The following is a 27,309-nucleotide window of genomic DNA, read 5'->3' on the forward strand; positions in this document are numbered from 1 at the left end:
CGTGATGTTTTTTAAGAGAGGCAGATGGGCTAGGAGAGAGTGAAGGTTAATGTATGGTAATTGTTGTTTATTCCACAGTAAATAAAACGTACCTGTCAAATAAAACTCACTTGCCAATACAGACCTCCGTTTAGCACATGTGAAAATATCCTTTAATACCCTAGTTTTAAAAAAATATACATTACAATACAGCAATACTGGGCCTGTAATCAAAACAGTAATGGTGTGTTTATTATATTTTACCACGCTTAAGTGATTACCACCATTAAAAATGCTATTAGACATGATGATAAACCTTAATAAAAGACCACACACAGTAAACAGAGGCATTGATAAAGAAATGTTACTTTAATGTGCATCAGTAGAGCTCTCTGCTGTCAGCACAACTCTTTTTCAAGAACTAAAGACTCAAATTTGAGCAACAAAGCAGAGACAAATCCACACGATAAAGTAGAAAAACTCACAACCATCACAAATCTCAAAGGAACCTCAGCTTCTTTGATAATGCTGTCATTTATATAGGCGTTATTTGAGATTGTGTGTTAAATTCGTGTGCAGCCAGCGTGATGTTTGGGAATTCGCTCGTGCCGCAGAACAAATCACAGGAAGTCGTTAAGTGACGATGAAGCTAATTTTGGTCACATAATGTAGGTACAACAGTGACTCTTCATATCCAACAGTCGTCATGTCACCCTGCATAATGAAGCGAGTAGAAACCTCTGGGATCCGCTGGTGCTTTACCCCCCCAAACACTGCTGGCTTCTTCCTCATTAGGTAAACATATCAGAATTAAAAGATAGTTTTTAGCACACTCTGGAAGGAGTGAAGATTATTTTTCCTTCACTCCCAATGCCAGAGGTATGATTCAGTGTCCAGCAGAGTTATGGCCATCTCTGACAGGTTGCAGAAAGTCCCCCAAGGACTTTAGGAAACCTGCAAATCTGTCAGGTCCAAAAAGAAGGCTTTGAGTTACCTTCATAGGTTTCACTGTGGACTCTAAGCATCTGCACCTCGGCCCTCAAGGTCTTCTTGTGGAAGCAGTCCCTGGAAACTGACGTAATGAGAGTTGCAGTAGACGAGGGGTTTGTTAGGACAGGCTTGGACCTGCTCTGGTTTCTGTGAGGTGAATGGATTGGGCCCACTGTCCCTGATGTGCATCTCCAGCTCCAGCAGAATCTCCAGTGAGTACTTGAGCTCCATCTCACTGTGGAGACAAAAGAGGTGTGAAAATACTCACATTTAGGTTGAAGTTTAGTTTTATTGTGCGTGTGAATCGTGAGTGCTTAAGAAACACAAACGGCTACAAGAAAACAGACGTTTTGGCAAAACGGCATCAACAAAGGGTGAAAGACTGGAGTATCAGAACTGTGCAATTTCATCCCGTTATACTCTACAAGGGGGGATTCTGTTTAGAGCTCCTGCTGTAAAAGAAACAAATCTTTTCTTCTACTTGGCCTTTGTAAAGAAACAAAAAAACTAAATTGGAAACAGGTATAGAGGAATAATGTTTAAGAGATAACTATCCGAAGGTAATGAAGGCAGCTAGGTAAGCAGTAGAGCAGAAAACTGGGCTAAAGTGTCAGGCCCTAAAAATGCATATCTGCAGCAGATGAACAGAATCCGATAGCTATGGCCTTAAGAAATAGGAAGAAATCCAGCGAAGACCTGACACATGACCTGAACAAGGCATCTGGACCATCAGTGGATCATCTACTGTTCACAAAAGCCTCATCAGAAATGGTCTCAGTGGAAGGGTGGCTGTCAGGGAGCCGTTCTTAAGGTTTCTTGACATATTAAACATAAGAGGAGGCAACAGATCCTAAATGTAATGATGAATTCAGGCTGTGTTGAAGAATAAAGGTGGTCCAAATATTGACATTTGAGTTCCTTAGAATTATACAAACTCTGCTTTTGCCTTCTGTAGTGTAATTCCATGTGTGTTTGCACATCTCAATAAAATGTGGAACCTATTTCTAATTTTTCTATCAAAACATAAAGAAATGAAAAGTTTTGCATAGCACTGTATGTTCATCAACAATCTCCGACAGTTCTGACTTTCTTTTTTTCTGGAGTTAGCAGATGGTATACAAAACGAGTTAATGAAGTCCCTCAAGCGCAAAGAATTTCAAATATTCAAGAGAGTGAGAGGTTTTATTAAGCCTGCTACATAAAATGCAATCCAAGCAATTAGAGCCACAGAAGCATGACTTACCTGAACATGGTGAAGAAGGAAGGGATGTTATAGTCTCTGAGCAGCAGCAGAGTGGGCAGCCAACCCTCTATCAGACCCTGGTTAGCGTGGAACCCTGAGTTAAAAACAAACACGTGAACCTGTATGCTGTACGTTCACAAACATGCTAATTATTAGAAATATTAAATAATTAGTATCACATTTGCTTATGGCCTGTTACCCACTACACTGTTAAAACAAGAGTGCACTTCTATCTTCCTTTCATCTTTTCCCATCCTCCAATATAATCCTGGTAAAGTAAATATGTGCGTCTTATTCCTGCTAGATGCTCCACTCTTTAAAAAAATGAGGCATCTGGAAGCTAAAAGATTAAAACAACAAACTGACAGAGAAAACAGTCAGTCTCAGTCTCCTTTTGGTCAATGAGGTAAAGATGGAACAGAGTACACTTGATTAGGCTCCAGCAAACCATGTGTTTCTCTTGTTAGCTTGATTACAATCCCTTCTGGGCATACCTAATCTCATTAATAAACCAAGGAATCTCTGGCTGTCGTGTTCCTCCGCAGCAGTTTATTGACAGGTGTGTATTGCAGTGTCAGTGTCAGGATTGAGGTCTGAAGTCAACAGCATTATATAATCCAGCTTCACTGATGCCGACACACCTGTGGTGTCGATGTGAAGACGGCAGCTTTGCCACAAGCAAGCGGACCTCGTTTGTGAGCTTTAGCTGGACATTGGGAAGCTTGTTAAATCTTTCTTTTCAGCATCACACCAGCTGAAAATGTGTGGTACTCGCCAGTCAGTCACACAGACAGTCACAGCAGTCCGGCTACATTTAGGACGGGCTGCTTGCATAATCCTCGGGTATATTAACTGACAGATGTCACTTTCCCCCGACTCGGGTTTATATCAGAAGTCAGATTTTTGTGGTGCGGGGTGGCGATGGGGTATTATGGTGAAAAGTTTGCCCTTCAACCGGATTAGTGAGGTTCCAGCCTGCCATGGCAGCAAATACTGTAAATCCATCCAGCTTAAGTGTCCCCGAGTGAGACAAAACCGAGCAAACAAGAGAATTTTCCTGTGCTTGCATTATTATTATTTTACCACAGAGAAGGACGTGGTTATATCTTACTCAGCATTAACGGGAAAGTGGACATGTGAGAAACATGTTTGCAGATACCGGGGGGTGTATACAAGAAATGTGACAGCGTGGCACAGAGATGGCGTCATGTTATCAAGCGCCTCATCTTTCCCGGGAACTCAAACTGGAGGTGGAGGGCGATTTCAATTTCATTAATGCACTCCATGATATGAACACCCCAGCGGTTACTTATCGTGACGAGAAAGCTGTTAACACGGAGTAAGCGTTTAGAGGTTTAAACCATACCCCAGGAGACAAAGCGACAAAGACAGGCTACAGCCTGACTGGTAACGACTGCCATAATTGCCTGGCAGCAGTAAATTCGGGCCATATGGTAATTATTAATGATAATAGACTTTAAAAAAAACAAACAAACCAGGCAACAAGAAAGTGTTATATAGCTGTGAAAATCCAGTTTATATCACGGACAACAAAAAGAAGTCTGGATGGGTTTTTTTGCATTTATGAGGCACCTGTTTTGGGGGCGTTGTATCCCTGTATGGTTAATGTTACATATCCCACATCAATCTTCTTTCTGAAAGCTGACATTACCTTCTCCCTCTTATTCTCAAAGGTCAATATCTCCATAGTTTATTTTGTAAATGTGTTTTTCTAGTAGCTTTCCCTTTCTCCCGGTTCTCATTCTCTTGTGACTTCAGCACATACACACACACACACACACACACACACCTTCTTTTTTACTCCTTTCGTCACGCTGCCTGCGCGCCTATCACCTAAACAGTGTCATAATGCAGTGCTCTGCCAGCTTTGCAGTATGAATTGCAGCCAGGCTCTCAGGCAGTTTACTCTCAGGATGACTGATTCCTGTATATTTAGCTCCACTGGAGCCTGTAGCGATAACCGAGCCAGGGTTACAGGTGCATTTTGGGTTGGGGCTTTACTGCTGATTTGCAGGTTAAAAGGTCAAAGAACAGACTCAGTGCAAAAGCTTAAAAGGGCGTTGGGTTATAGTGCGGCTTTAATGAGGTGGTTGTCAGTGAAAGTGTATAAACGGGGAAGTAGGTGTCAAGACTTTCAGTTACCCTTTGTGTTCTACTCCAAAAGCTTTAAATGTAGCTGTCCCCCGACGGCTTCAAATCAATGACTTTGCACACGAGAGGGCAGGCAGTGATAGACTGAGACACTTCTTCAAAAGGAGAGCTTACTAACATTATGCTGACTCCAGCTATCTCAAGCCAAACTCTTTTACAGCTGCTCCCCTTAATCACCCAAATCCCCAATAAAGGCCTGGCACTAATGAATGGGCCAGATCCAGTGAGCTACAGGTTTCCTGCTTTCTCTGTTCTCTGAAGGAAGTAGCTGCCAAACACATGTAGAGGAAGACAAGCCATCGCTTCAGTCCAAAATAGCTGCAGCAGTCATTAAGGTCTTAATCTAAATTCATTTTCAATTCAGGCCACTGTTAAAATTCTCTCAAAATTGCACTCTTCGTTGATGTCTTGTGGGATTATTAGAATACATACCAGGATGAAATCCAACCACCAGGTCCGGCTTGGCTGCTTCCTGTTTAACCACCATATCCTCCCAGAACTGATGGTAAAGAGCCTTGTAGGCGCTGATGTAGACTCTGTGCTTGGGGCCAAATGCCCTGAGAGGAGGTCTCATGATGGGGCCGTCCACCACCTCAGGCCCCACCATGACTATTTCGATCCCCTGGTGTCCAGGGAACATGTGGTTCAGCTCATCGTAGTCGGTCAGTCTGGCTCCCATGGTTTCATTGTGAGATGTCCCCACTAGGTGAACAGTGACTGGTTTGTCATATGGGTCCAGTTTAAAGTGCTGCACGGCCAAGCCCACCGTGAGAACTCGAGAGAGGAACTCGCTCTGAATTCGCCATAAGGATTGTCGCAGGTCAGCATCATCCGGTCGAGGTCTGGAGGCGTTTTTCCAAAGGGCCGCCATGTTGGCACCGGACAAGACCGTGTTCAGGCGTGGTGTAAGATCCCCCTGCTTGGAAAGCCAGTCGTCCCAGTTCTTCACCTCACCAGCTGACTTGGTCCACTTCTCAGTAGGGATGGGGAGGTCTCCTGTAACAGTGGTACAATACTATGATTGAGCTACAAAGTTTGTAGGTCCACAGAGGCTTTTAAAGTCAGATAGCAAAACACTGGTCAACTATGACAGAAATTTAGGAGAGAAAAATTTCACTTCTCTGTCTCACTCGTTGTCTTTCAGGCGTTTCCTTTGTGTAATTTCTCTTGATTTTCATCTCAGATTAGAAACCTCATGACTCTATGGTGTGGAGTTGCCCAGGTAGGCAACAAACCACATAATTGTTTATTACACTGTCCTTTACAATCTACAATTTACTTTATTTCATAACACGTCACTGTAATAAGTAAAATAACCAGTAGAAGAGGATCTGCCCTTTGACCTGGGAGTGGAACAGTCCTTTCAGGAACTAATTCTGCATGCAACTCAATGTTAGCTACTGCTAAAACTAATATCATATGTATGCATGTTCAAAATTGAAATAACTATAACAAGACAATGTGTGTATATGCATGAATATGTGACCAAGTATAGTTGTTTGTTTAAAGACAGATTTGGATTTCATGTATTTACTAAAACAGCTTTTTCTGGTTCGTTGCCTCAGGGCATCATTATGCCATTAGACCATTTTTCTTACGGGGATAACAGGAAAACAGCGCTGCCAAACTCAGGTCCTTGGGGCTGCTTGTTGTGATTATTCGACTCAAGTGTGTTGGAGTAGTGACTCCGATCAGAGAGTGTTATTATTTTTAGGAGCGCTGAGTGGCAGGATATAAAAGCAAACAAATCTACTTCATAAATATACAGAAAACTGCACATTGCTGTCCCGAGGCAATGAGCCCATTTTTTGGTGAGGGAGGGGTACAAATGTGTTGATATATATGATACAGCTTTCAAAAAGCAGGCTGAAATATAATTTTTTCTCAAGAAAAGGAAAATTTAAGCCATGGAGATGTGAATTCATTTCAGCAGCACCACCTTTTAATTTCTCACCTGTGAACATTAGCCACTCCACTAGTCTGTCAATTGCCACCAGCCACAATATCTTGCAAACCTTTTTATGCTGAGCCCAGTCCTTTCTTTGACAGTCCTTAGTGCAGTAGTATACATTCAAACACCTGGTGGAAAACCGAAGAACAATGGTAACATAGTGAAAAACTGGTGTGGGGAAGAAGAAGACGGTAAGCAAAAGCATTACTTTATTTGTGAAACTGTAATTCTCCATACTTCTACTGTTCTCCACCTTCAGCAGTTTGTTTTGGAACATTCAGGTACATGTTTAACACAATGCTGCAATCTTTTCAGTGGTGGTTGTCCGACCATCTTCACCCCAAGGTCAGACCATGAAATGTCAGTGCTATTTGCAGTTAGCTACCTCTCAGACTCTACAGGTCTCATTTTGCAGCTTAAATATTGATGACAGTAGCATTATAAAAACAGAGTGCCATAATTCCTCCACAACAATGCAAGAGGTTGATAAAGTCACACAGAAAGCGATCACTTCAAGTTATTGCTGCTAGCAGTGGTTCTTTAAGCTAGCCAAAACAATGATGTGGTGTTCTTAGACTTTCGCAGGACTGCATACTTGGCTGTATATGGATTTCCTAATTTAAGCTCAAAAAGTCCAATCTATTGCCAAGAAAAGCCACACTCAGAAGGTGAGCATGGAAATATAGTAGGGTAAGCAGGTAAGCGCACAGTATTTTTATACCTTTCCCTCCCTTCTCACCTACTGAGACAATCCTGCACATTTTGTTTGTCTCTAGTTTCTGAAAACCCAGCTTTTATTTAATGTCTGTGAAGATAGTGGCAAAGGTTGTCATCTTGTGTCTCCCACAGGTGACTATATCACCATCTCATGCTGCCTACGGTACTCCCAGGGTGGGAAAATGTAAGGCACCACAAGTCCTGCAGAAACACACACTTTATTTTACATTTAGCATGTTGGGTTCTGGTCACCCTACTGGTTCTAATTTTGTATTACGCTAAACTATCTAAGCTTTTAGGTATTTCATGCTAAGTATTAGCTAAAGAGTAAAAATATTTATGAGTACTCCATGCAGCGTAATGTATATCAAGAGAGCTCCTTAATTACTAGGCCACCAGTTAGAATGTTTTGCTTGTGCCAAGTCACAAATAGCTTCTTACATACAGAACCAATATGTTGACCTTCCTGTGCAGTGAGAAACTAATGAGACTGAAGATGAATTCTGACCTGCTTTTGGCAGCTGCTGGGGGAAAAAATAAATAAATAAATAAAACAGGGGCATACTAGGTAAAAGCAGGCATTTATGACCTCTCAGTAAGGATGCAGGCCTTTGTGTTGTCACACAGCATGCACGATGATGAGGCAATGTGTTGGCGTAGTGGTCTGACAGCCAGCAGCAGCTGCTGCATTGGGAGACTATATTACTTTACCTTGCAGCCATTTGCAGCCTTAGAGGCACCCCACATTTACATAAAATCATTTATCAGCCACCGTGTTCCAGCACGGTGCACTTTGCTAATACTAATGCTAGTACTAATTCTCCAAAAGAGGCTTATAAGTAGAAGAAGTGACTCAAAACACGGGTGAGAAAAACAAGGTGCCCTTGAAAGTTAAAGTGTGAACCATTTCCCAAGAGATTAATAAACAGAGGAAAGCGAAAAAGAATGAGGATTAGGACGGCATTAGAAAGTCAGCACTACTGATTTAACGCTGGTGGTAATTCTAATGTCAAAGGTCTCGAGGGTATAACTTGTCAGCATTTCCGTTTTTTGTGCGCCTAAATGCCTCCTGCTACTGGTAAGAGGTTAGAGGCAGAGGCAGCTGAGAATTTCAAGGGAACGCGCCTGTACGACAGCATGAATGAGTCGGCATGAATCAGAGATGGGAAAGGACGCAAAAAAGAAGCAGGGAGCCGGAGGGCCAAAGAAAAACGAGGCACAAAAACAATTAGGAGCTCACGAAAATGCACTGCAGTGTTTTCTGCTGCTTTTTCCTCAATATTCTCCTTGAGCACTCTCTCTGATGGTGTGACATATGAACTGCATTAAGCTGCTCTTAATAAACTGCAGAGTTGCAGAGAGATGAATCACAGTCAGGGGACTTAGCTATATTTGCCATTGGCCATTATCCACCTCTGTAGTGCTGTCCACACTTGGGTGGCTTATCATTCCGTTGCTGATACAGCGGCAGCTGGTAATGCCTCACACATGACAGCTATTGGACAACAACATCAAAACAAGATCCTGGCTGTGTGGTGACAGAAATGTCCAGAGAACAGTGGAGATTTAATTTCCAGAAAATATTCAGACTGTAAACGACGATTGCTGTTAATCGGCGTTAATGACAGAATACTGTAAATCAAACGCAACAGGGTGCAGTTTGCACTCACTTCACGCAGCGCTTCAGGGTCTGTCCCTCGGCGAGATGTTCGGGGAGTTCGTTACAGCCGGCGCAGAACTTGAAAGTTTCCTCCATCCTCTGGAACATCTCTTTGTAGTTGCGGAATGAGATTCCTCTAGCCTTCCCTTCGAGTACAGCCCTGATTAGAGTCAGACACTAAATCATTTGCCAAGCAAGACACATGCTCAAGAATCTGAGGTGTTAAAGTGACATAAAGGGCAACTTTTGAGCACGTAGGACATGTGAAATTTGTGCAAATTTCTAAAGCGTAACCAATCAAAGCAGTCTGGGTGTTATGAACGTTGGAAAAAAAGAAGAAAAAATGAAAATTGGAAACCTGTATTCTCCATAGTCCTTCAGGTTGAGCTTGTTGAGAATCACCTTTGAGAGTCCAGGTACGTTGGAGTCCAGAGAGTAAAAGCCAGACTGGTCAGAAAAGACGCTGTCAGTCCCCGGAGTGTAGGACTGTGGCAGTGCAGGGATCTGGGATGCCATTATTATGGCCTACACTTTCTACTGCAGAAGAACGAAGCATTAAATAACTATATAAACATATGCACTGCATGGTTTATTAACACCAGGTCTTCAGTTTAAACATGCTGGTTTATATTTTGTGTGTTGTTATCTGCTTAGTAACAGACACAGAGCAGAGCCAGTGGTCAGACTGACAAATGAGAAGAAGCAGGGCTGTAAATGGGGACTTTGGTGCAGGGACACATACCGTTCCATGCCACTCAAGTATTATTTTTTTACTACCCAACCCAACCACCACACTACACTCGCACTGCACTGACTGTTTTATGATGACTGGGTTAGCAGGTGTACTGGACTGTTTGAGACCCAGATTTTCACCAAGCCACAGTGAAAGTGGCCTTACATTAATCAGCCTCATACACATTCCTTCCTTTCACTTATGTGAAATGCTGTGAAGGAAACACACAAACCTTGTCCTCAGTTACACTCGCTGACCTGAAAGCCCCGATGAGAACTCTCATGACAAGAAGCTCACACAAATCTGAGACAAGCCAAGGCTCTATTTAGGCATGCTCTTCGAGGTGAGTCATTGTACCTCTGCCCTTCATGGAAATCCTCACATCCCGTGCCCTCCGCGGGTTGAATATCAAATGATTTATTAGCTGGACAGGATGGGCGAGAAATGTGATCATCTGGTGGTGGCACTCCTACATCTCTAGCTCACATACCTCCTTCCGTCCTTCTTTAGAATTTACTGGAAGCAAGTGTTGAATTTGTGCTTAAAATAATGATAATGTATGGCTGTAATTTCCCCACTCGTGTTTTTTTTTTTTGCGATCAAATATATCTACCTGTCTGGAAGCAGCTGAAAACGTTCCCCTCGCACTAAACCTCAAGCAGTTTGCAGCAATACACAATATTCTGTTGAGAACAGCACAATAAATTCCCCCTCTCACACAGAGACCCTAGTCTTTACTCACAGCAGTCCTCTTTCCCGGAAAAGTTTCCTTCCACTCTGAGGGGATACTGCATCTTTTCAATTTCATATCATGTACTGGGGTGATTTAACCTTAATCATGTGTGCAGACTAAACTCAGAGGCTTATATCTAATTGGTTATTTCATATCTGCACAGCAGCAGGGAAGCTAGGGCTTAGAAGTGAACAGGTTTCCCATGAGAAGGGCAAGTTTTCACTTTTCTCTCCTCATTGGTCTGACCACTGTTTGCATTTTAGCGTACACAGACCTTTCACTAGTCTGAGCATTGCTGCTAACGATGAAGATGCCCTGGCTATGTTAGAAGATATGATCGTGGCCGTACCTTTGTTCGTTTCCAAATTAGAAGAGGCTTCCTCCTAGATGATTCTAGAAAGGGGCTGACAGCTCCTTATGCTGGATGTCACAACCTCAGAGAGCCTTTCTGGTGTGTCTGCTGGGTTTTGCAAAAGTGAGCCAAAGTGGGAGGGTTGGGGACTCCTGTCATATGAGGTTAAATGAAGAGGATGTGGGGGGGACTGGATGATTTGGGCAGGGAGGGGTTGCCTTGGAGGTGGGTGCAGGAGCCAAAAAGTGAGGAGTGGAGTGGGGAGCAGGTCATTTTTAGAAAAAGGAGGGAGAGAAGGGAGGGGTGGGTGAAGATTCAAATCAGCTAAATTAGGATGGGGTGAGAGAGGAGGAAGGCTGTATGTTAAAGTAGTTTATGTACCAAAGAGATGTTCTAAAAAAATATGCTCTCAGCAGGGGAGAGGGGGCTCAGAGATGAAAACGATGCACATTACAGGCCAGAAACTGATAAACACACCAGAAAACAGATCTGTAAAGCTCAGTGAAAAGTGAAGAAACCAATGTATATGCTTAAAAAAAACAAAAAAAAAAAACAACCACGTTTGATATGGAAATACACTGCTCTTTCAATTAGTCAGTGCTTTTTCCCCTGCAGCTTGAAAGCTTTGACTTCATCTTTTTATTTTATTTTTTTCCTGAACAGGAAAAAAAATTAAATATGCGCATGCATCAGGTTATTTCTATGAGTTCCAAAAACTAAAAATAAATAAATAAATCTGTATACATAAAGGAAATACTACTTCGTAATAATCACCAAAGCCTTTTCATTTTTAAAAAAAATTTTATTTGGTCCATTGGAACCTGAGATTGAAAATTAAACATACATATTTTTGTACACATATACCACGTCCCCGCTCCCAAAAAAAGAGGATCAATAAAATATATTTATATGTCTATATATATATATATATTTATATATATATATCACATTCTTTAGAGTTCATTATTTTCAGCATTAGGTTACTTTTTTGTATCTACTATCATATTTTAATTTCTTTTTTCAAACGGTCATTTTTTGCTTTTAAATCTTTAGTCTGACTTAAGTTTTCAGTTTTCTGTCTAAATTGTACAATTTACAATGAGGGTCAAAAAAAGAAAAAGGAGGAAAGGAAAAAAAGGGGGGGTTGGATGGGTCTGTCAGTGACCACCTCTTCTCTGGTTGTTTTCTATTCAGCAGCAGGGGGCGCTCCTAAAGCACAGAAGAGCTACGGACAGGACCTAACAGAAGACCAGCAAACAAAACTTAAAACTCCTGTAAAAAGTAAAAGTGATCCAGCAGAGACGCTTGATTTTGAGGTGCCTTCGCAGTCGTTTCAGTGCAGGTTCACGTCAATCCATCTGGGCTCAGAGTGAAGCTGTAAAAGCCTCGTTACATTCCTTTATCTGTCATTCATCAGCTTCAGAAAAACAGGGCTGCAAATCACTTGTATGAATAAATTAAGACACAGGGACTGAAGCAGCTACGTGGCTGCGACCGCACATTCTCACACATGCACACAGGGCCAGATGGGGACGCACATCTGAAAGTGGTCATTACACATTGATGTTTCTTTGGAAAGCATATTTACAGTTACTTGAGCTCTGGGTTTCGTTAAAAACAAACGTTGCACTGCAAACATCGGGACACAGCGCAGCCATTTAGCATCAATGATTTTAAAAGTAAAAGGAGAAAAATGAGATGATATGAATGATATGATAAAATTGTAATTTCTTTACATTTAAAATGATTTAGATACAAAAAACAACAACAAAAAAATAAATAAATCAAATTTTCTCCCTTTTAATCATTAACTGTATGAATGCTGCTGGATTTTTGCTTATTAGGTTTCAAGTTTTTCTCCATTTCACCACAAAATTAACAGTAAGACATCGTTTTTAAAATAAAAAGTCTCCCACTCAATCCTGTCTCTATAGTACCATGTTAATTGTTCCCCTCTGTCTGATGAGACATCTATGTTGCCATGGTGAGGGCATGATGAATGAGGAGTAATGGCTTTGACACTGGGGAAAAAAAAAAAAAAACCGTGACCCTATATATAAGGACCTACGTAAAACAGCTATCTCTTGAACGAGCACACTCAGAGAGAACTATTTTCTGTGTCACAACCCATCTCGGGGGTCTCTTTCCTGTCTCGCTGTGTGTGCACCGAGTCTGACAAAATGATCATTTGTTATTTCACGAGGACTCTGTGTTGTTGCTAACAAGCTGTCAGTGTATTCTTGTGGGAGGATTGCCCAGACGCTCGCGCTGCACCCAAGCAAACAAAAGTGGTCCCTGCCCTCCCAAAGTAAACTCGGCAGCTCCTCTTAAGAGCTCCCCCATGGCAAACTGGCTGTTCAAACAGCCAATAGCGACTCCAGTACTCCCTAAGCACGTTATAGTACAAACTGACATGCTGGCAAACTGTGCAAGCGTGGGAAACAGACACTAAACTCACCTTCTGTACCAAACAAGATCAGATGCAATTTGCTGGGTGTTATAAACCTCAAGTGTAAGACTCATGTAATATGCAGGAGGGCGATGACTGGGAGGAGGTGCCATACACATAAATTTTAATTCATGGGGAAAGATATAAACTGTCTTCTGAAGTGGACGAGAAGCCCTCCAGCGATGAGACCCTAAACTGAGGCCAGGTGATTCCATCACGGCTCAGTATTTCACAAGATAAAAACCTTACAGTCTCTACAAACATGACCCCACTAACATCACAAACAGTGGAGACAACAGTGAAAAGATGCTATTGCAGCTTCTTGGGCACCATCCACCTGCCAATCCAGCTTACTGTACAAATCACAGGTTTGGTCCTGAGCTAGAGATTGTGCCACGGAGAGGGAACAGTACCTTATGAATGATGGCTTTGTCTACAACCTCAAAAAAACCCTAACACAAATATGGACAAGAGGCAATGAGGGTTGTGTATAAAACAAGTTAAACTCACACTGAGATGTTTTCCAAAAATGTAAAAATACAGGACATGTATGTTTCATGGGTAAAATCACTGGAGTTTGGCTCATAAAGTACCGCACTGAGGATAGGGGCGATAAACCCCCCCCAGAAGTCTGCCCACTTTGTTAGCAGTCTTGGTGGACGACACGGGGGGAGGGGGAAGTGTCTGATCTGGTGGTTGGCTCATGGTCCGTGGGCCGGTCAATGGCTCAGTAGTTTCAGCACCTCACCCCGGCTTTTTTTTTTTTTTTTTGAAGCTCATTGAAAGCAGGGTCATCTCCAAGCATACCAAACTGAGGCCTGACATCTGTTTCACATACAGCAGGTGCTGCCAGCTATACAAAATGTCCAGAATGTTAAGTAGTCAGAACTGGATCCTCTCAGGTGCCGGGGTGAAATATTGTGGGGTTTTTTGTTTGTTTGGTTTTTTTAGTACTCCCCTGTCGCTCATTTTATCCTCAAATGGCACATCCAGTTGGCAAGGGACAGACAGAGCATGTGCAGTCCGGACAAAATCTCGAGCATCCATGGAGCGTTAGGAAGAGAGCAACTAAACGTTTCCCTCTCCCGTCATGCTTCACATTCAGATGCACCACCAAAGAGATGCAAAAAAACACATCTTTCTCTGCATTTTAGGGATCCACACACTGTGCCTAACCTTGTCTGATTTTTCCAGTGGTCTGACAGTTTATTGGACTAGAGCAAGTGAGTCTGGGATAAAGTGGGCGGTGGTCATAGAGGCCGTGGGCGGTGGTCATAGAGGCCGGGGTCGGTGCAGGCCGTCAATGTCCGGGGTGAGCTGGGGGCTGTGTGTGGCCTTGGTGGGGGTCCAGTCTCCCAGGGAGGCCTGGGCTGCCTTGCGGTGAGCCAGGCGGTGGGTGATGGAGAAGCCGGCATTTCCCTCCAGCTGAGAAAGCACCACCAGCACCTGCCTGCAGGGAGAGAGAGAGAGCCTTCGAGCTATTGTTGTTGACATTTAAATGCAGGTAGAGTGAATACAAACACAGTGGTCTTCAATCGTGCCTTGTGTATGAAACAAAAGTAAGAGACTGAAAACAACCACAGGGGGGAATTGGTTCAACTCTCCAGCATCATTTCTCCTTCGTCATTCAGGAGAAAAGTGCAGCGTCATTTAATTTAATCATGCATTAATGGAAGAAAATTTAAAAAGTGCAGCTACAGCTTCTGACGAAAAGTGGCAAAACAAACGGCTACAACAGTTATCCGATGGCTGCTGACGGACAAGAGCGCCACAGTCGTTTCATCCCACTCCCTCGTCAAAATAATTAAAATGAGTTTCAATTAACTGAATTGAAGTGATGTGAGAACTGCTCGAAGAAGCTAAACCCACATGTGGAGAAAACCAAGCTGATTAATCAGAACCAATGATTCATTCTGTTTTCAAGACAAACTGGGATAATATGGTGACATATGGTGAGAAATAATAAAGGCTTGCTGCCCATGACTGTGCTACTCACACCTCTATGAATATGAATTGGATATGGTCTTCTTTTGAATGATTACATTGCCACTAAATGCTTTCACCTATGAATCGTATAAAGCAAGTGAGCGAAATATGAGACTGTGATAGTTTGCGATAGTAGCTTTTTAGGCAAGCAAAGTGACACTATGTTCTTTTTAGATGGAGAAAATGACAAGAGCAGCTTCATGCATGGTGACTTTTTACAGTTTGCCATTATATGGGCTGTAACTTTGTGACAGGTAAAGCCCTCAATTTTCCCTTATTGGAAGATTTCATGCTGTTAAACAGAAAACTAATAACATGTAAACGGCTTCTGCACGCTTGATTCTCCCAGCATCTATCTGCCTGGAGAAGTGCGAGAAACACAATAGAGACCAGCAGAAAACAAAAGCAGATATTAACTGTGCTGAGACCAGCCTGGGGTAGTTTATTAAGAAACACAGCGCACTAATCCTGTGAGATCACTGTGTTTATATAAGCATGTAAGTGTGGTGGATATTTGCTGCACCTAAATGTTCCCGGAGAATTTAATCTGTGCACTTGTTATCTTTTCTGACTTTGTGCGCAAGTGAGGAAAAGAGAGAGTGGTTTGTGTACCTGTGTAAAGGCGGGACGCTGTCGATGGTCTTGAGGCTGCCGCGTGTGGACACCACGTTGAAGCTGTCAGTGCAGTCACAGGAGACGTGGAGGTAGTACTTGGGGTGGCGGTTTTCCACCACCACGATGAGACCTGCCCAGCCGTGGGTCAGGTAGTAGCATGTCATGCCCTCACGGCCCTGAGAGCACACAAGGAAACAAGCTTGTTTTTTTTTTTCATTTTTCAAAGCAGAAGGGTTGTTTTCTAAATGCAAACCTCAGATTTCACCACTTGTGCAAAGCTAGCACCACTGATACTACGTCAGCAAAATACAGAACATGGTATCCTACATTTCTATTTAGTAAGAATACAGTATAGTATATATACAGTATCCTATAAAGCACTCACATAGTATAGTATACAGAATTCTATATTTCCAACCATAGGATATCCTATGTTTTCATTAAGTATAGTATGCATGTTTCCACATTGTATACATATAGTATTATATATATATATATATATAGAGAGAATCCTAAATTTCCATATAGTATAGTATATATACAGTATAATATACTTCCATATAGTACAGTTTATATATACAGTATTTATAATTCCATAGATTTACAGAGCATTGCGGCAACTATCTACAGAGAGGTGGCTACATTTCTGTAAGTATGGCTCATAAATGCTCTTAAAATGCTTTTGAAATAGGAAGAAATGTGCTTAATACAAAGTAGCTTCAATGGAGAAAAAATACTTCTGTGCAATCAGTTTAATATTATTAAAATGCAATAATAATAATAATGATTAAAAAAAAAAACAACATTCTGCATTCAGCTGCCACTTTACCTCTCTAACAGTGGCTGCTGTTCTCTTTTAGGGCCACTTGTATTTGTAGTAAAGCAAACACAAGTGCAGCTAAACTACTTTAGCTGCTGTCATTTGCTGTCACGTCCAATTGCACAAGCAATGCCATCCAGTGTCTGAAAAATAGCTTTGGGCAATACTTGTACTCTATCTGCTCTTAACACAAAGCTCTCCTTTCTTCACAGCTCGGGACTGCTCAAATTATTTATTAATAATAACTGAAAATCTTCATTTAACTGTATTGCTAAAACGCTACAGCTGACGCACTGGCTGCAATGTGCTCCTGAGTGCTCAGCTGTGAATTTCTGAAGAGCTGAATGATTTAACAAAGATGATCTCAAGTGTTTAAAAAGCTCTGCCATCCTCTAAAATATTCACCAAATGTGACAGGCACTTTCAGGAAAGCATTGTTCTGAAGAGCCAGGAGGATTTGTTTCCTTGGGTATGAACGGCCGTGCGCGAGCTCGTGCAAGAGGTAACGCACAGAAACGTGCACGTGTGAAGGCAGAACAGGACTTGCAAGCGTGTAAGATGCCTCAGATTGAGGAGTATGAACCATTCTGACTGTGAGGATTTAGACTGTTGTGCATTTGTTTTTGTTCTGCAGGCTCTGTGCTTTAGCTTGAGGAGGTCAGCATCATATACAAAGATTTGTATGTGGAATTCCTTTTAATAGACTGTCCAAATTGGAGATAGTGGTCCAATAGTGATTGGACAATAGACTATTAAATGTTTCTTAATGTTTCAGATGTACTTTTTCAACCCCATTATTTACTAATTTATGGAATTAATGCAACCAAAGACGTTGGGCCCATCTTAAGAAAGTGTGCACATACGTTAAAACAAAGGAAAAATACAAAAGAAACCCCCAAAAAACTGTGATGCAGGGCTGTGGAACTAACTTCTATGGACAATAAACCAAAAAACAACTCTTATACAAGTTCTGAAAAAAGGAAACGAGTGGAGGGGTAAAAGAGAAGAGCTCACAACACAAAGTGAGCTATCTCGTCTGTCAAAGATGAGATGGAGGTACTTCTAATATGATCTGGTCTTGTACAGCATGGCTGCCAATAGACCGGGAACACAGTGAGTTACTGATGTTTAGACGCAACAGGATAAATGCTGTGAGGTAGGTTGGAGCATTCTGGACAGAATACTCCATCCTGTTAGTGTATTCTTGTGGGAGGATTGCCCAAATTCAGCCAAACTCTGTAGAGGACAGTTCAGCATCCTGCTGTACTACCCAACTGTCAAAACAGGCTCTTCAGGGTGACTAAGTGGAATATCATAGACGAGTTAAAGTGCTAATGAACAGCTAAAACCACACTAAAGTGAAAGAGACCCCACATAAAAAAAGCTGATAGTACCTGTGACAAAGGCTATCCCCAATGCCTTTGTCACAGCTACTATCTACTAAATATAATGGTTTTGGTTGGTTAAACTATCTGATTACTTTGGTTATCCCAATGTGTTAAAAGCTTTATCTACTTGTGTATTTTCATTCCAACACATTTAAATTAAATCAGACACGTTCAGGCAGTAGTCTTTCACTTCAAAATAAATTGCTGAAGCGCACAGCCCGGAGATAAAAAAGAAAAACTTTCCAAATACTTATCATCTGGACTGTAATATTATACTGAAAGGCAATAAAACTGCGTGCGTGTGAGAAGGAGATTGGGGGTACAAAGAGAGACAAAACCCTACAATTATATAGAGAATTCTCTGCAGTCCTGAGAAAAACTAAATACATCTTTGTCAAAACTGGCTATAATGATCACAAGCACAGTAGCAACTCTACGAGAGAATGACTGCAATGGCCCAGTCAAAGTCCAGACCTCCAAAAGATGGAAGCGCTGCGGTTTAGACCTAAACTCTTTACCTCATGTAATTCTACTAGGAAGGAATCTTAAAGATTTTTTCTGAACTGAGCTATTTGTGGTTAATAGTGATAAGAACAGTCAGGCTCCACAAATTCCTCCACAACAAGAAAGGGATAAAGTCATATAGAAAAACAATTTTTTTCCCCCAAGTTGTAGCTGCTGAACCATGGAGCATATTTAATTTTTAACAGGACCCCACAGAGTTCTGTGAAAACCTTTTTCACTTGACTGTAGCAAGTAACACAAATATGGTTTGCATTATTGCAGCTTTACTACTTCTCTTTTTCTGGAATGGGTGTTTCTAACCTCGTGTCTTTCGCCTTTGTTTTCTGTGAGTAGAATAATCGCGTCGGCCAATGTGGTCGCGGTCGCTTCCACCTGCTCCACCATCACCTGACGAGAGCTGTAAATGGCCAGGATGTAGCCGGGGAAGTCCTGGCTGGGCCGCCGTACTGCTCCACTGGTGGGGCTAGAGACTGGGAAGGAGGGGAGAACAATTAATGAAGACAAAAATTAAAGTTTGTTTTTTTTTTTTTTTTTAAAGTTCCTTCGTCATTAAGCGAACATTCACAAGCAAGAACACTAAAGCCCTGCCTGTGACCAATGCATCTGTACACTTACTGGGTGTGGGTGGACCCCCTGTGCTGCTGACATTCATCTGCCAGTGATTGAAGGCGCAGCAGACAACAGCATACTCCCCTGGCTCCAGCATAACATCACAGCCAACAAATTTCTTCACTGCTCGCTTGCTGTGGGCCATTAGGCGGCCCAGAGTCAGCTTGTTGCCACTACCAAAGGAGGCACGGAAGACCATGATGCACAGGTCCAGCAGGTGGCTGTCGGCTGTGTCGGAGCGCCTGGAGAGAAGAGGAAGAGGCTTAGGAGAAAAAAGGGCAAGGAGGAAAAATGTGTGGTACTGAAAGATTTAGATTAGAGTCCTATTTACCTGCTTCCCTCTTGGAAAAGAGCAAACTCCAGTGCCGTCCTCTCCAGCACAGTGAGAGCTGTGACCGTGACTGGCCCATTGGCTTTGCTGGGGAAGCAGCCTTGTAGTCTCACCTCCTGCCAGTCAGAGTGGATCTTACAAATGTCCACTGAGTCAAAGTACCTGTGGGAAGGGGAAAAAATGTACATGTAGGGCTGCTCGATTATGGCAAAAATGATAATCACGATTATTTTCACTGAAATTGGGATCACGATTATTTGACGATATTTATTTAACCCTTTAAGACCTACTATAGAACCAAGTCCACCAGAGCTTATATTATTTATTTTTTTTACATGCTGTAGTGCCATTTGTGGGAGCATTTCAAGTTGCTATACATCAATACAACTGTTATAGCCCATATTTTAATAATATGTATGCATTAAGTCCATAGTAATTACATAAATTGCAAAAAAGTGCAATAAACTAAAAAAAATTGAAAATCGCTTTTGTTTTGTTTACATATATTTCTACTTGGAGAAATTTAAGAGGTTTATCCCTCAAAACTTTAAATACAATAAAGTTGCAAAAAATAGTTTCCCACCACAGGAAATTTATTTTGAGTGTCTTCATAGTTTTATTTTGGAGATACAGCAATTTTTATATACTGCAGGAAAAACAAAAAACAATCCTATGATGCAAATTTGCAAAGAAAACAGCATGTGCATCATTTCACTGTGGGAAGTGTTACGAACAGCTGATAGGAACGGCAAAGCGTGTTTCTGGAATATTATGTTTTTGTTCCTGCAAGCGCTTTTTATGCAATTTTTGCAAAGCTATATGTGGAACGAAACCGTGACCGAGGACAAGCTGATGGCATCAGATGCAAGTACAACTCCTCCGGTTTCATATGCAAAACAAATTATTGCGCTAGCTTACACGGTTCAGGTTCTACAGGGATTTAAAAATAGTTACGCAAAACGGAGCGTGCTGCTCTGACCGGCTTTAAAGGGTTAACAATGACTTTAAAAAAATAATATAAAATAGTGTGCAACACCACTGAAGTTTTTTTTTTTAAACTCTCTTTTCAACCAACAGCAGTCACTCTCCAAATAACTTCTGCTTAGCTTTCCGAGCTTCCCTCGGGTCCTCTTAATCAGCGGTCTCCAACCTTTTTTGCACCACGGACGGTTTATGCCCGACAATATTTTCACGGACCGGCCTTTAAAGGTGTCGCGGATAAATGAGGGGGCTAATAATCGGCTCAGTCATTTTTAATGATCGTTGAAAGCCCAGATCGTAATCGTGATTAAAATTCGATTAATTGAGCAGCCCTATGTACATGTTTATAAAAATTTAAAAAAAAAAAAAGAAGAAGAAGAAGAAGAAGAAGAAGAAAGAAAAAAGACCTGCATAAGAGCCTGTTCCTCTGAGATGCTAGCAGTGTGACCGGTTGATCTCCTCTTGTCATGAGCTACGATTATTTGTATGCATCACAGGCAACTCTTTAACGTTAGCATAGCCTCTGAGGGCATCCCTGTACAAACACAATTTACCTTGCTAGCATATCAGACCTCTTTCTTCAAAGACATCGGCCCCACGGGAGACTCTCTTCCTTACTTTCAGTCTGTTTTTCAGTGTTTCATCACTTCCTAACCTCGGTCTGACAACAGTCTTACATCTTACTTTTGTCTTGTTGTCAATCAGGAAGAAGCGAGAGGAGGAAAAAGAGGGAACGCTTAAGTTTTACGCTCAGCTTTGATCAGAAAAGACAAACACGTCTGCTGATGAATCCTCTTGTTTGTATTTAGTTCGCTTTTGTGTCTAGCCACCTTCCAGGAATGTTATCAATGATCAACATCGGCCCTGGTTGTTTACTTGATGGGCCAATTTAAGGGCCTTGCTTGTCCGAGAAGCTGACCGCTTTTTCTTTTTCACACTGAAAACAAGTCTAGGGAGATGCTGGCTGCAAGTTTGTCATGTAGTACAAAGCTGAGAGATTATTTGCCTGTCAGAGAAAACAATAAATAGCCCAAAGACATATGGGATTCTCATCTAGGCTGAACACATTTTTCAGGTTGGAGTTGTTCAGGAGGACAGCCACATTGTTATTCATGTCCCTCCTCCTTCATAATACAACAAGAGCAATAAATTCAGAGAGACAAATGCACTGTACAGACAATTTAGCCCTACGTCAAGCTGCTCATGTTGTGAACTTCCTCCATTCTTCAGTTCTTTTTGCTGACAGTTATTTTAAAAAAAAACGAAACTTCCTATGCAAGTGGAGTCTTGTCCATTTATTCAATTACCCATGAAATATCATTTTGGTGAATGGTAGATTATATTTAAGCTTTATTACATTTGTAATTTGGATTCTGTTCAGTTTTCTTCAAATATTATGGCCATTTGAGTTGCTTGTAAAAGGGCCCCATTATAGCCATTTCCAGCTCCGCGTCATTATTCTTTGGCTCCACTAGAGTTGCTTTGCATGACTTTGCTCATGTGCCTCATTCTGCTCTCTGCCTGAAACAAGCAACTTCTCTCTCCTCAACTGTAACCCAACTTTCAACCGATTGGCTGCTCCTGGTAAACCAAGGGGCAGTCCCCACAGACCGTAGCAATAAAGCTAAAGCTTCCGTAGTGGATTACCTAATAATATGGCTTTCTCTGTGGTACCCACCTTTCAAGAAGAAGTTTGTGCTTCAGTTTTAATAAGTGAAATTCCAGTTTCTCTGTTAGTCTATTACTTAGCCCTAATTAGCTTATATGTGTCCTTGCATTGCAGCCATACAGATTACAAATGAAGCTCGCTAACAAGCTAGCTAGCTTTAGCTGATAACTTAGCACTACAGTCTTTAATCCAATTATGGGAACTTCTGACAGCGAAAAGAAAACACAACAGCCACCAAAACGCTGATGTTGAAATTTTTAAAAATGTGGTGATCATGGTCATGGGGGCTATGCTGTTTAAACAACAGATGGATGAGGTTGTTGTGTGCACAGGCAGAGGTGTGTAACAGACATGGCCTTATTGGGGACATTAGTTTCACTGACATCATACAGAGCTAGCCTGAGGTTTGAGCTCATCACTGTTTCCTACTGTGGCCAGTATGAGTATCCATCTATTGTAACAGTAGAGTACAGAACAGGGGTGTTTATAATAAATATATAGGGGGTTAAGGGTGGCTGTACCTCAGGTGGTAAAGCGGGTCGTCTACTAAGCGCAAGGTGGTTTGATTATTTGCTCTTCAAGCCTCCGTGTTGTATCCTCGGACAAGTTAGAGAACCCATATCTGCTGCCAATGCATCAGTGTGTGAATGTTTGGTTATAAGTAAAAAATAAAAGGCCTGTGTAAATGGGTGAATGAGGCTTGAAGTAAGAAACTGATTTGAGTGATCAAAGTAAGTAAAAAAAGCGCTATTTAAGAACACACTCGTTTTTTATATGACAAAGAAAATAGCATTTATAGAAATACTTGAATAAAAACTGTGACTATTTTTCCATGTGATAACTAGAAGCGCATGTCAGCATGCAGCAAAACACAGATAGAGAAAAACTAGTCACTATCAATGCTGTATATGACTGAGTGACAGGATTAGTCTAATATGACAAAACAAACTGAAAGCCATGACAAGCCTAAGCCGCTGCCTGCCAAATCCCCCCCTCCACAATTCTTAATAACATGTTGTGGAAACCAGTGTATGATGCGCTTGTCAGCAAGCAAAATGGAACGACAACAAAAACACTGTAACTCAGTTTGGTGTCAATACCAGATGGTCAGTAAAATCCACAGAGGGGTGAGATTGCCAAACAGTCCGTCACGTTTAACACATTACGTGTGTCCATCACGGTACGATAAAGGACTCTTTAACTCATTCAACCAATTCTAAGCAGCTAGTGGTGGGTAAATCGAACAGAAAGTCTTCTAATGAGAGTATGTTTGGAATAAACACAAGAAATCTGTGAGCGTAGCCTAGCGGTCACAGCCACTGGTCTATTGTGCCAGCAGGTACAGTCACTGACTGTGAAAGCAAACATGACAGTGATGACAACAAAATAGCCTTATTATACATAACTGTAGGAATTCAAGGGTTACTAGGGTATAGAGAGATTAACCAAAATGATTTCAGCATGACCACCCAAAAAAAGAAAAGGAAAAAAAAGATCACACTTATGCTGCGCTAATGATAATTACTTTATAAAGTCAGTGTACTCCATCCAGAAGACCCCTTCACTACTGCCGTGCGCCATCAGCTCATGGCGGAGGTGCTGAGGCCAGTCTGCCCACTCGTCTGACCAGCTGCCATTCCACGAGAAGCGACCCCAAGGGTTACGCAGCCGCAGCAACCTGGAGGCAGGAAGATAACGGAAACAGCGAGAGAGACAGATTCAGCAAGCAGTAAATGTGACAACAGCTTTCAGTCAAAGCAGCAACCCCCATCTCTGCACAGTCATATTATTCCTTTTATGGATGACTGGCTGCTTTTTAACAACCCTTTTTATTTTACCGCCTCCTCCATACTGTAGAAAACACAAGGGGCATAACAGAATAACATATTGGAGAATCTGTATTTTCCAGGGAAAAAAAGTAACAAAGTGCATGTGGTTCATTGTTTCTGGAGTGCTTTTTATCTCCTCGGGGCTCCTAGCAGGAGGATTGTAACTCGTTTTGGATCTAGCCCTGTGGCCAAGTCTAGCCCAAGCCTTCCACTCTGATTGCTTTATGGCAGTAAATGAAAGTGGCTGCGTGTGGGTTTTAAGCAAATTACTTCTGGGATTTCTGGCTACTGTCAAATTTTTTCCTCACAGGTAAGAAGGAAAAAGCCTTCATTAGGCTTTTCTCATTTTTCTAATTTTTGCCTCCTCAGTCCTCCGTCCTTCTAGACTGTGACCCGGAAATCAATTTCAGTACGCCATGATGAAGGATGACTTAATTCCTAAAATGCATCTGGAGAACAGAGGAGAGGAGAGGCTTTCCAAGCAGAGTTATAATAGAGGATGAACAGACAAGAGGACTAAACTCGCTTTTTTAATCCATACGATGTTCCAGTTATTTATGATAGTCAAAGATTCTGCCCCAGACTTTTCTGTGTGTGTGATTATTACAAAGAAGACATATATGTTCTTATAGTGCAAGGAATTGTGTGGATTCCCAGTGCTGCTCCAAACAGAGCAATCATACAGATCTGTTGTGCACCCGTTCTCTACTGGCAAGCCACCGGGTTCTGTGATGCTCAACATATGGCTCGTGGGCTTGTTCATGTTCTAGCCACCAAATAATAACACTGACTGATGACGGCCCAGATACATTTATTAATGGTGTATGAAGGATTTCTAAGAAGATACATTTGCAATAAGGAGGCGTGTTCAGAACAACAGAGGACACCTGTACCTGTAACCCTGGACATCTCGTACGTCCAAAATGGAATATGCATGTCGAGGTCTCAGACCCAACGACTCGTAAACAGCATCGTCTACCTTCATGTTGCCTCCTCCGCAAGACGCTCCCATAAGAAACCTAAAAGACAAGAAATGACATTAGGACACTAATGCAATTACTACTCAGTAACCAGGGAGAAAAACAAAACAAAACAAAACAAAACACGTAAATTTAAAACTTTAACCTCGAGGTTGAGCAGACACAGTTACAGAAAACAAAAACAATAGTAGTTTTTAGTATATGTCACTAATTAATCCCACTGATGTGCCTCTGTTTGAGACCAAACATCATCAGTGATGAACTTTGTCTCTGTTTACCATAGTACGTGAGTGAAGTCTTCATTAGTACACTGCTTTTGATAAAATAAATAATCATTCTGGCAGATGGACCTGCAGTTTGGACGCAGATGAAATGGCCCCTTTGGAGTTGCACTATTTGTCTCATGTTGCTTTGAAAGCTCGTGTATCAAAGTGATGACTGGCACAACTTTTATTATGGACACATGCTCTAAATTGGCATTCACCACCTTTGTAGTGCCCCTGTTTGTAGTTTTGATCAGAGAATATTGGTTCAAAGTGTTTTCAAACAAGGTTTATTATTTTATATGCTCCTTTTAAACTGAACCACCTTTACTCCCTCTCTTACCCAGCCTCTTTGGAGCTAAGCATCTTGGCCCAGATGAGGTCTGTATCGATGGGTTCCTCTCGCGGGTTCGTGGAGCTGACCTGAAGCATGAGGGAGTCACACGGAGCCCCTGTCAGCGTGGCCAGACCCTCAATAGCACGCCCTGCCTGCAGGGCAAAGTAGGAACCGTGGAGTTTGGCCAGGGCCTTCTCAATCAGCGCCACCCATAACTGCTTCCTCTGAGCCTGGAATGATTGTAAAAAGTAAGAGAGGAAACATCAGCCTGAGTATGACTCACTGAGAAAGGGAGCAGGATGTTGTCTCTGGGTTAGTTTCCTCTATCTAAAGGTCAATGAAAATGATAACCTGATAACAGAGGTAGGATCTCTTATTTGCTCTTTTTTTATCTGTTAATGTGCATGTGCAGTGTTTTTCCAGCATTTCTTGCTTGCTCAGAGGTCACTGCCTCACCGAGCGCGACTTCTACCCTCTTGTTTTGCTCCTTTGTCTTCTTTGAAAAGATCACGTTTGTTGGAGTCATGATAAGGTGTAGATAAGGTGTCACGCTGTCGCAGTGTGTCTCTCCCGTACGCATGAATGCCTGCTTTTATTTGCCTGTGCTTTATTCGTTGCATAATTCAGTACCTCATTTGACCCGTAATTGTTGGCTGTTCATTAATTAGATTCTTCTCTTCACTGGGGTCCTTTGAGATGTGCTTGTGATAAGAAATACATAATCAACTAACTTGAACTAATTAATTGCTTATTTTTCAGGGTTCACCAAGTCAAATGTAATTCTTTTTAAGAGTTGCCCACGAAACGCACTCGTTTTCAGGGTCAAACTAAGGGATGAGAAGGTCTTTACCAAAGTCTTGGATCTGTCAGTTCTCACCGGCAGTAATTTACCCTCATGTTTCAGAGATCTGGAGCAATTAATATGGGACATATCATGTTTTTCTTTATTTTTTGCGTATTAAGAATTCCCAACTTAATACACAGATCTGCAATATTTATTTCCCCAAAATTTCAGACAGTTGTTTGAGTATTTATCCATTTTGTATATGTCTATCTAAAATTCCCTCTTGTCTGTTTACAGTATCAGCATAAACACCTTTCTGCATTGCACTTACCTGGGAAAACAGAAGGTAGCCGTAATCGTCGCAGGGCAACATGTCGTCCACCAGCACCGTCGTCCAGGTCCCGTCTTTACATAGCCGAACCTGGTAAGCCCCCTCTGGACAAATGGTCCTGGTGATCATCACCCTCTCCACGAGCTCTGGACGCTCTGCCAGCACAGCGAGTGCACTCAGGAACCTAGAGACCCGATAAAAATCAATGAACTGGAAAATGAAACGTCACATCAGGACGGACAGACGCGACTAAAACGAGGCACGAAGAAAATGTGAATTAGGCAGAGAAACCACATAAATGATCAGCTGAGTGTGATGGACAAGTGAATGGCTGAATGAGCGCCGTCTTCCGTCAAAGAGACAGACATGGTTTAGGAACGTCAACTGATGTGATTAGATAGGAATGGAAAAAAACTGAGAAGCTGCTATTAAAGTCTAAATGTGGAATTAAAGCATTCTCCTGAACAGAGTGCCTCAAACATTTATGAAAGACTTTTTTTTTTATACATATATACATAATTAGCCCTCATTGAAAATCAATCACATTTGATGAGTCAAGCTTCTGTGCCTTCTGGTTACCTCCCCATTACTCTTAATACACCCCACAGCAAAGACAAACAGGCTTGCTTCCTCTAATTAACTTGCAAGAGAAATTAGCTAATCAAAAATCCAGATAGATGTGGAAAATGGTAATTCTTTACACTGGGGAATCACAGCTGGGGACATGAGGACTCGACTTGAAAGGGAAGAGAGTTTAAAGTGTACATTAGTTCATCGGAAAATGTAGAGAGATCTTTAAACACTATTAATGAAATGGCTCTGCAAAGAAAGGTCTTTTTGGAGGGGACAATGAGCTAAAGGTATTTGCCTCTGCACGCCGCA

At 41.8% G+C, this 27,309-nt stretch overlaps 2 protein-coding genes across 5 annotated transcripts in view; both read right to left on the minus strand.

The window, feature by feature from the left end:
* Positions 1–327: 327 nt before the first annotated feature.
* Positions 328–11,179, minus strand: LOC113028449 (putative protein MSS51 homolog, mitochondrial). 3 transcript variants are annotated; one of them, XM_080305533.1, is made up of 8 exons: positions 10,528–11,179; positions 9,071–9,249; positions 8,723–8,872; positions 6,339–6,463; positions 4,817–5,380; positions 2,213–2,306; positions 974–1,204; positions 328–762 (listed from the first exon to the last, which is right to left on the minus strand). In XM_080305533.1, exons 2-7 carry the CDS (start codon positions 9,226–9,228, stop codon positions 997–999), a joined length of 1,299 nt encoding a protein of 432 aa, XP_080161659.1. In that variant the 5' UTR covers positions 9,229–9,249; positions 10,528–11,179; the 3' UTR covers positions 328–762; positions 974–996. The 3 variants fall into 3 exon arrangements, with proteins under 3 accessions (XP_080161659.1, XP_026034503.1, XP_026034501.1); XM_026178718.2 differs by having other exon boundaries at positions 328–1,204; positions 9,071–9,246; XM_026178716.2 differs by having other exon boundaries at positions 328–1,204.
* A 132-nt stretch (positions 11,180–11,311) lies between these two features.
* Positions 11,312–27,309, minus strand: part of capn15 (calpain 15) — a 44,831-nt gene continuing 28,833 nt past the window's right edge. For both annotated transcript variants that reach the window (XM_026178720.2, XM_026178719.2), the window contains exons 4-12: positions 26,428–26,611; positions 25,319–25,542; positions 24,626–24,751; positions 23,429–23,581; positions 19,254–19,415; positions 18,929–19,164; positions 18,614–18,783; positions 15,578–15,756; positions 11,312–14,429 (exon numbers count right to left, since the gene is read on the minus strand). In XM_026178720.2, coding sequence (XP_026034505.1) covers positions 14,252–14,429; positions 15,578–15,756; positions 18,614–18,783; positions 18,929–19,164; positions 19,254–19,415; positions 23,429–23,581; positions 24,626–24,751; positions 25,319–25,542; positions 26,428–26,611 — 1,612 coding nt within the window. In that variant the 3' untranslated portion in view covers positions 11,312–14,251. The remainder of the gene's footprint in view (positions 14,430–15,577; positions 15,757–18,613; positions 18,784–18,928; positions 19,165–19,253; positions 19,416–23,428; positions 23,582–24,625; positions 24,752–25,318; positions 25,543–26,427; positions 26,612–27,309) is intronic.

This window comes from Astatotilapia calliptera, chromosome 8 (assembly GCF_964374335.1).
Source record: "Astatotilapia calliptera chromosome 8, fAstCal68.1, whole genome shotgun sequence".
Classification (NCBI taxonomy): Eukaryota; Metazoa; Chordata; class Actinopteri; order Cichliformes; family Cichlidae; genus Astatotilapia; species Astatotilapia calliptera.

What these genes read in the sequence shown, in the direction of transcription:
- LOC113028449 (XM_026178718.2), bottom strand. Translation starts at nt 9,228, where the DNA reads ATGGCATCCCAGATCCCTGCACTGCCACAGTCCTACACTCCGGGGACT. An exon ending in AAGGACTATGGAGAATACAG is followed by an intron (nt 8,873 to 9,070) that starts GTTTCCAATTTT and finishes GACTCTAATCAG; the next exon opens with GGCTGTACTCGAAGGGAAGG. An exon ending in ACCCTGAAGCGCTGCGTGAA is followed by an intron (nt 6,464 to 8,722) that starts GTGAGTGCAAAC and finishes GTTTTCCACCAG; the next exon opens with GTGTTTGAATGTATACTACT.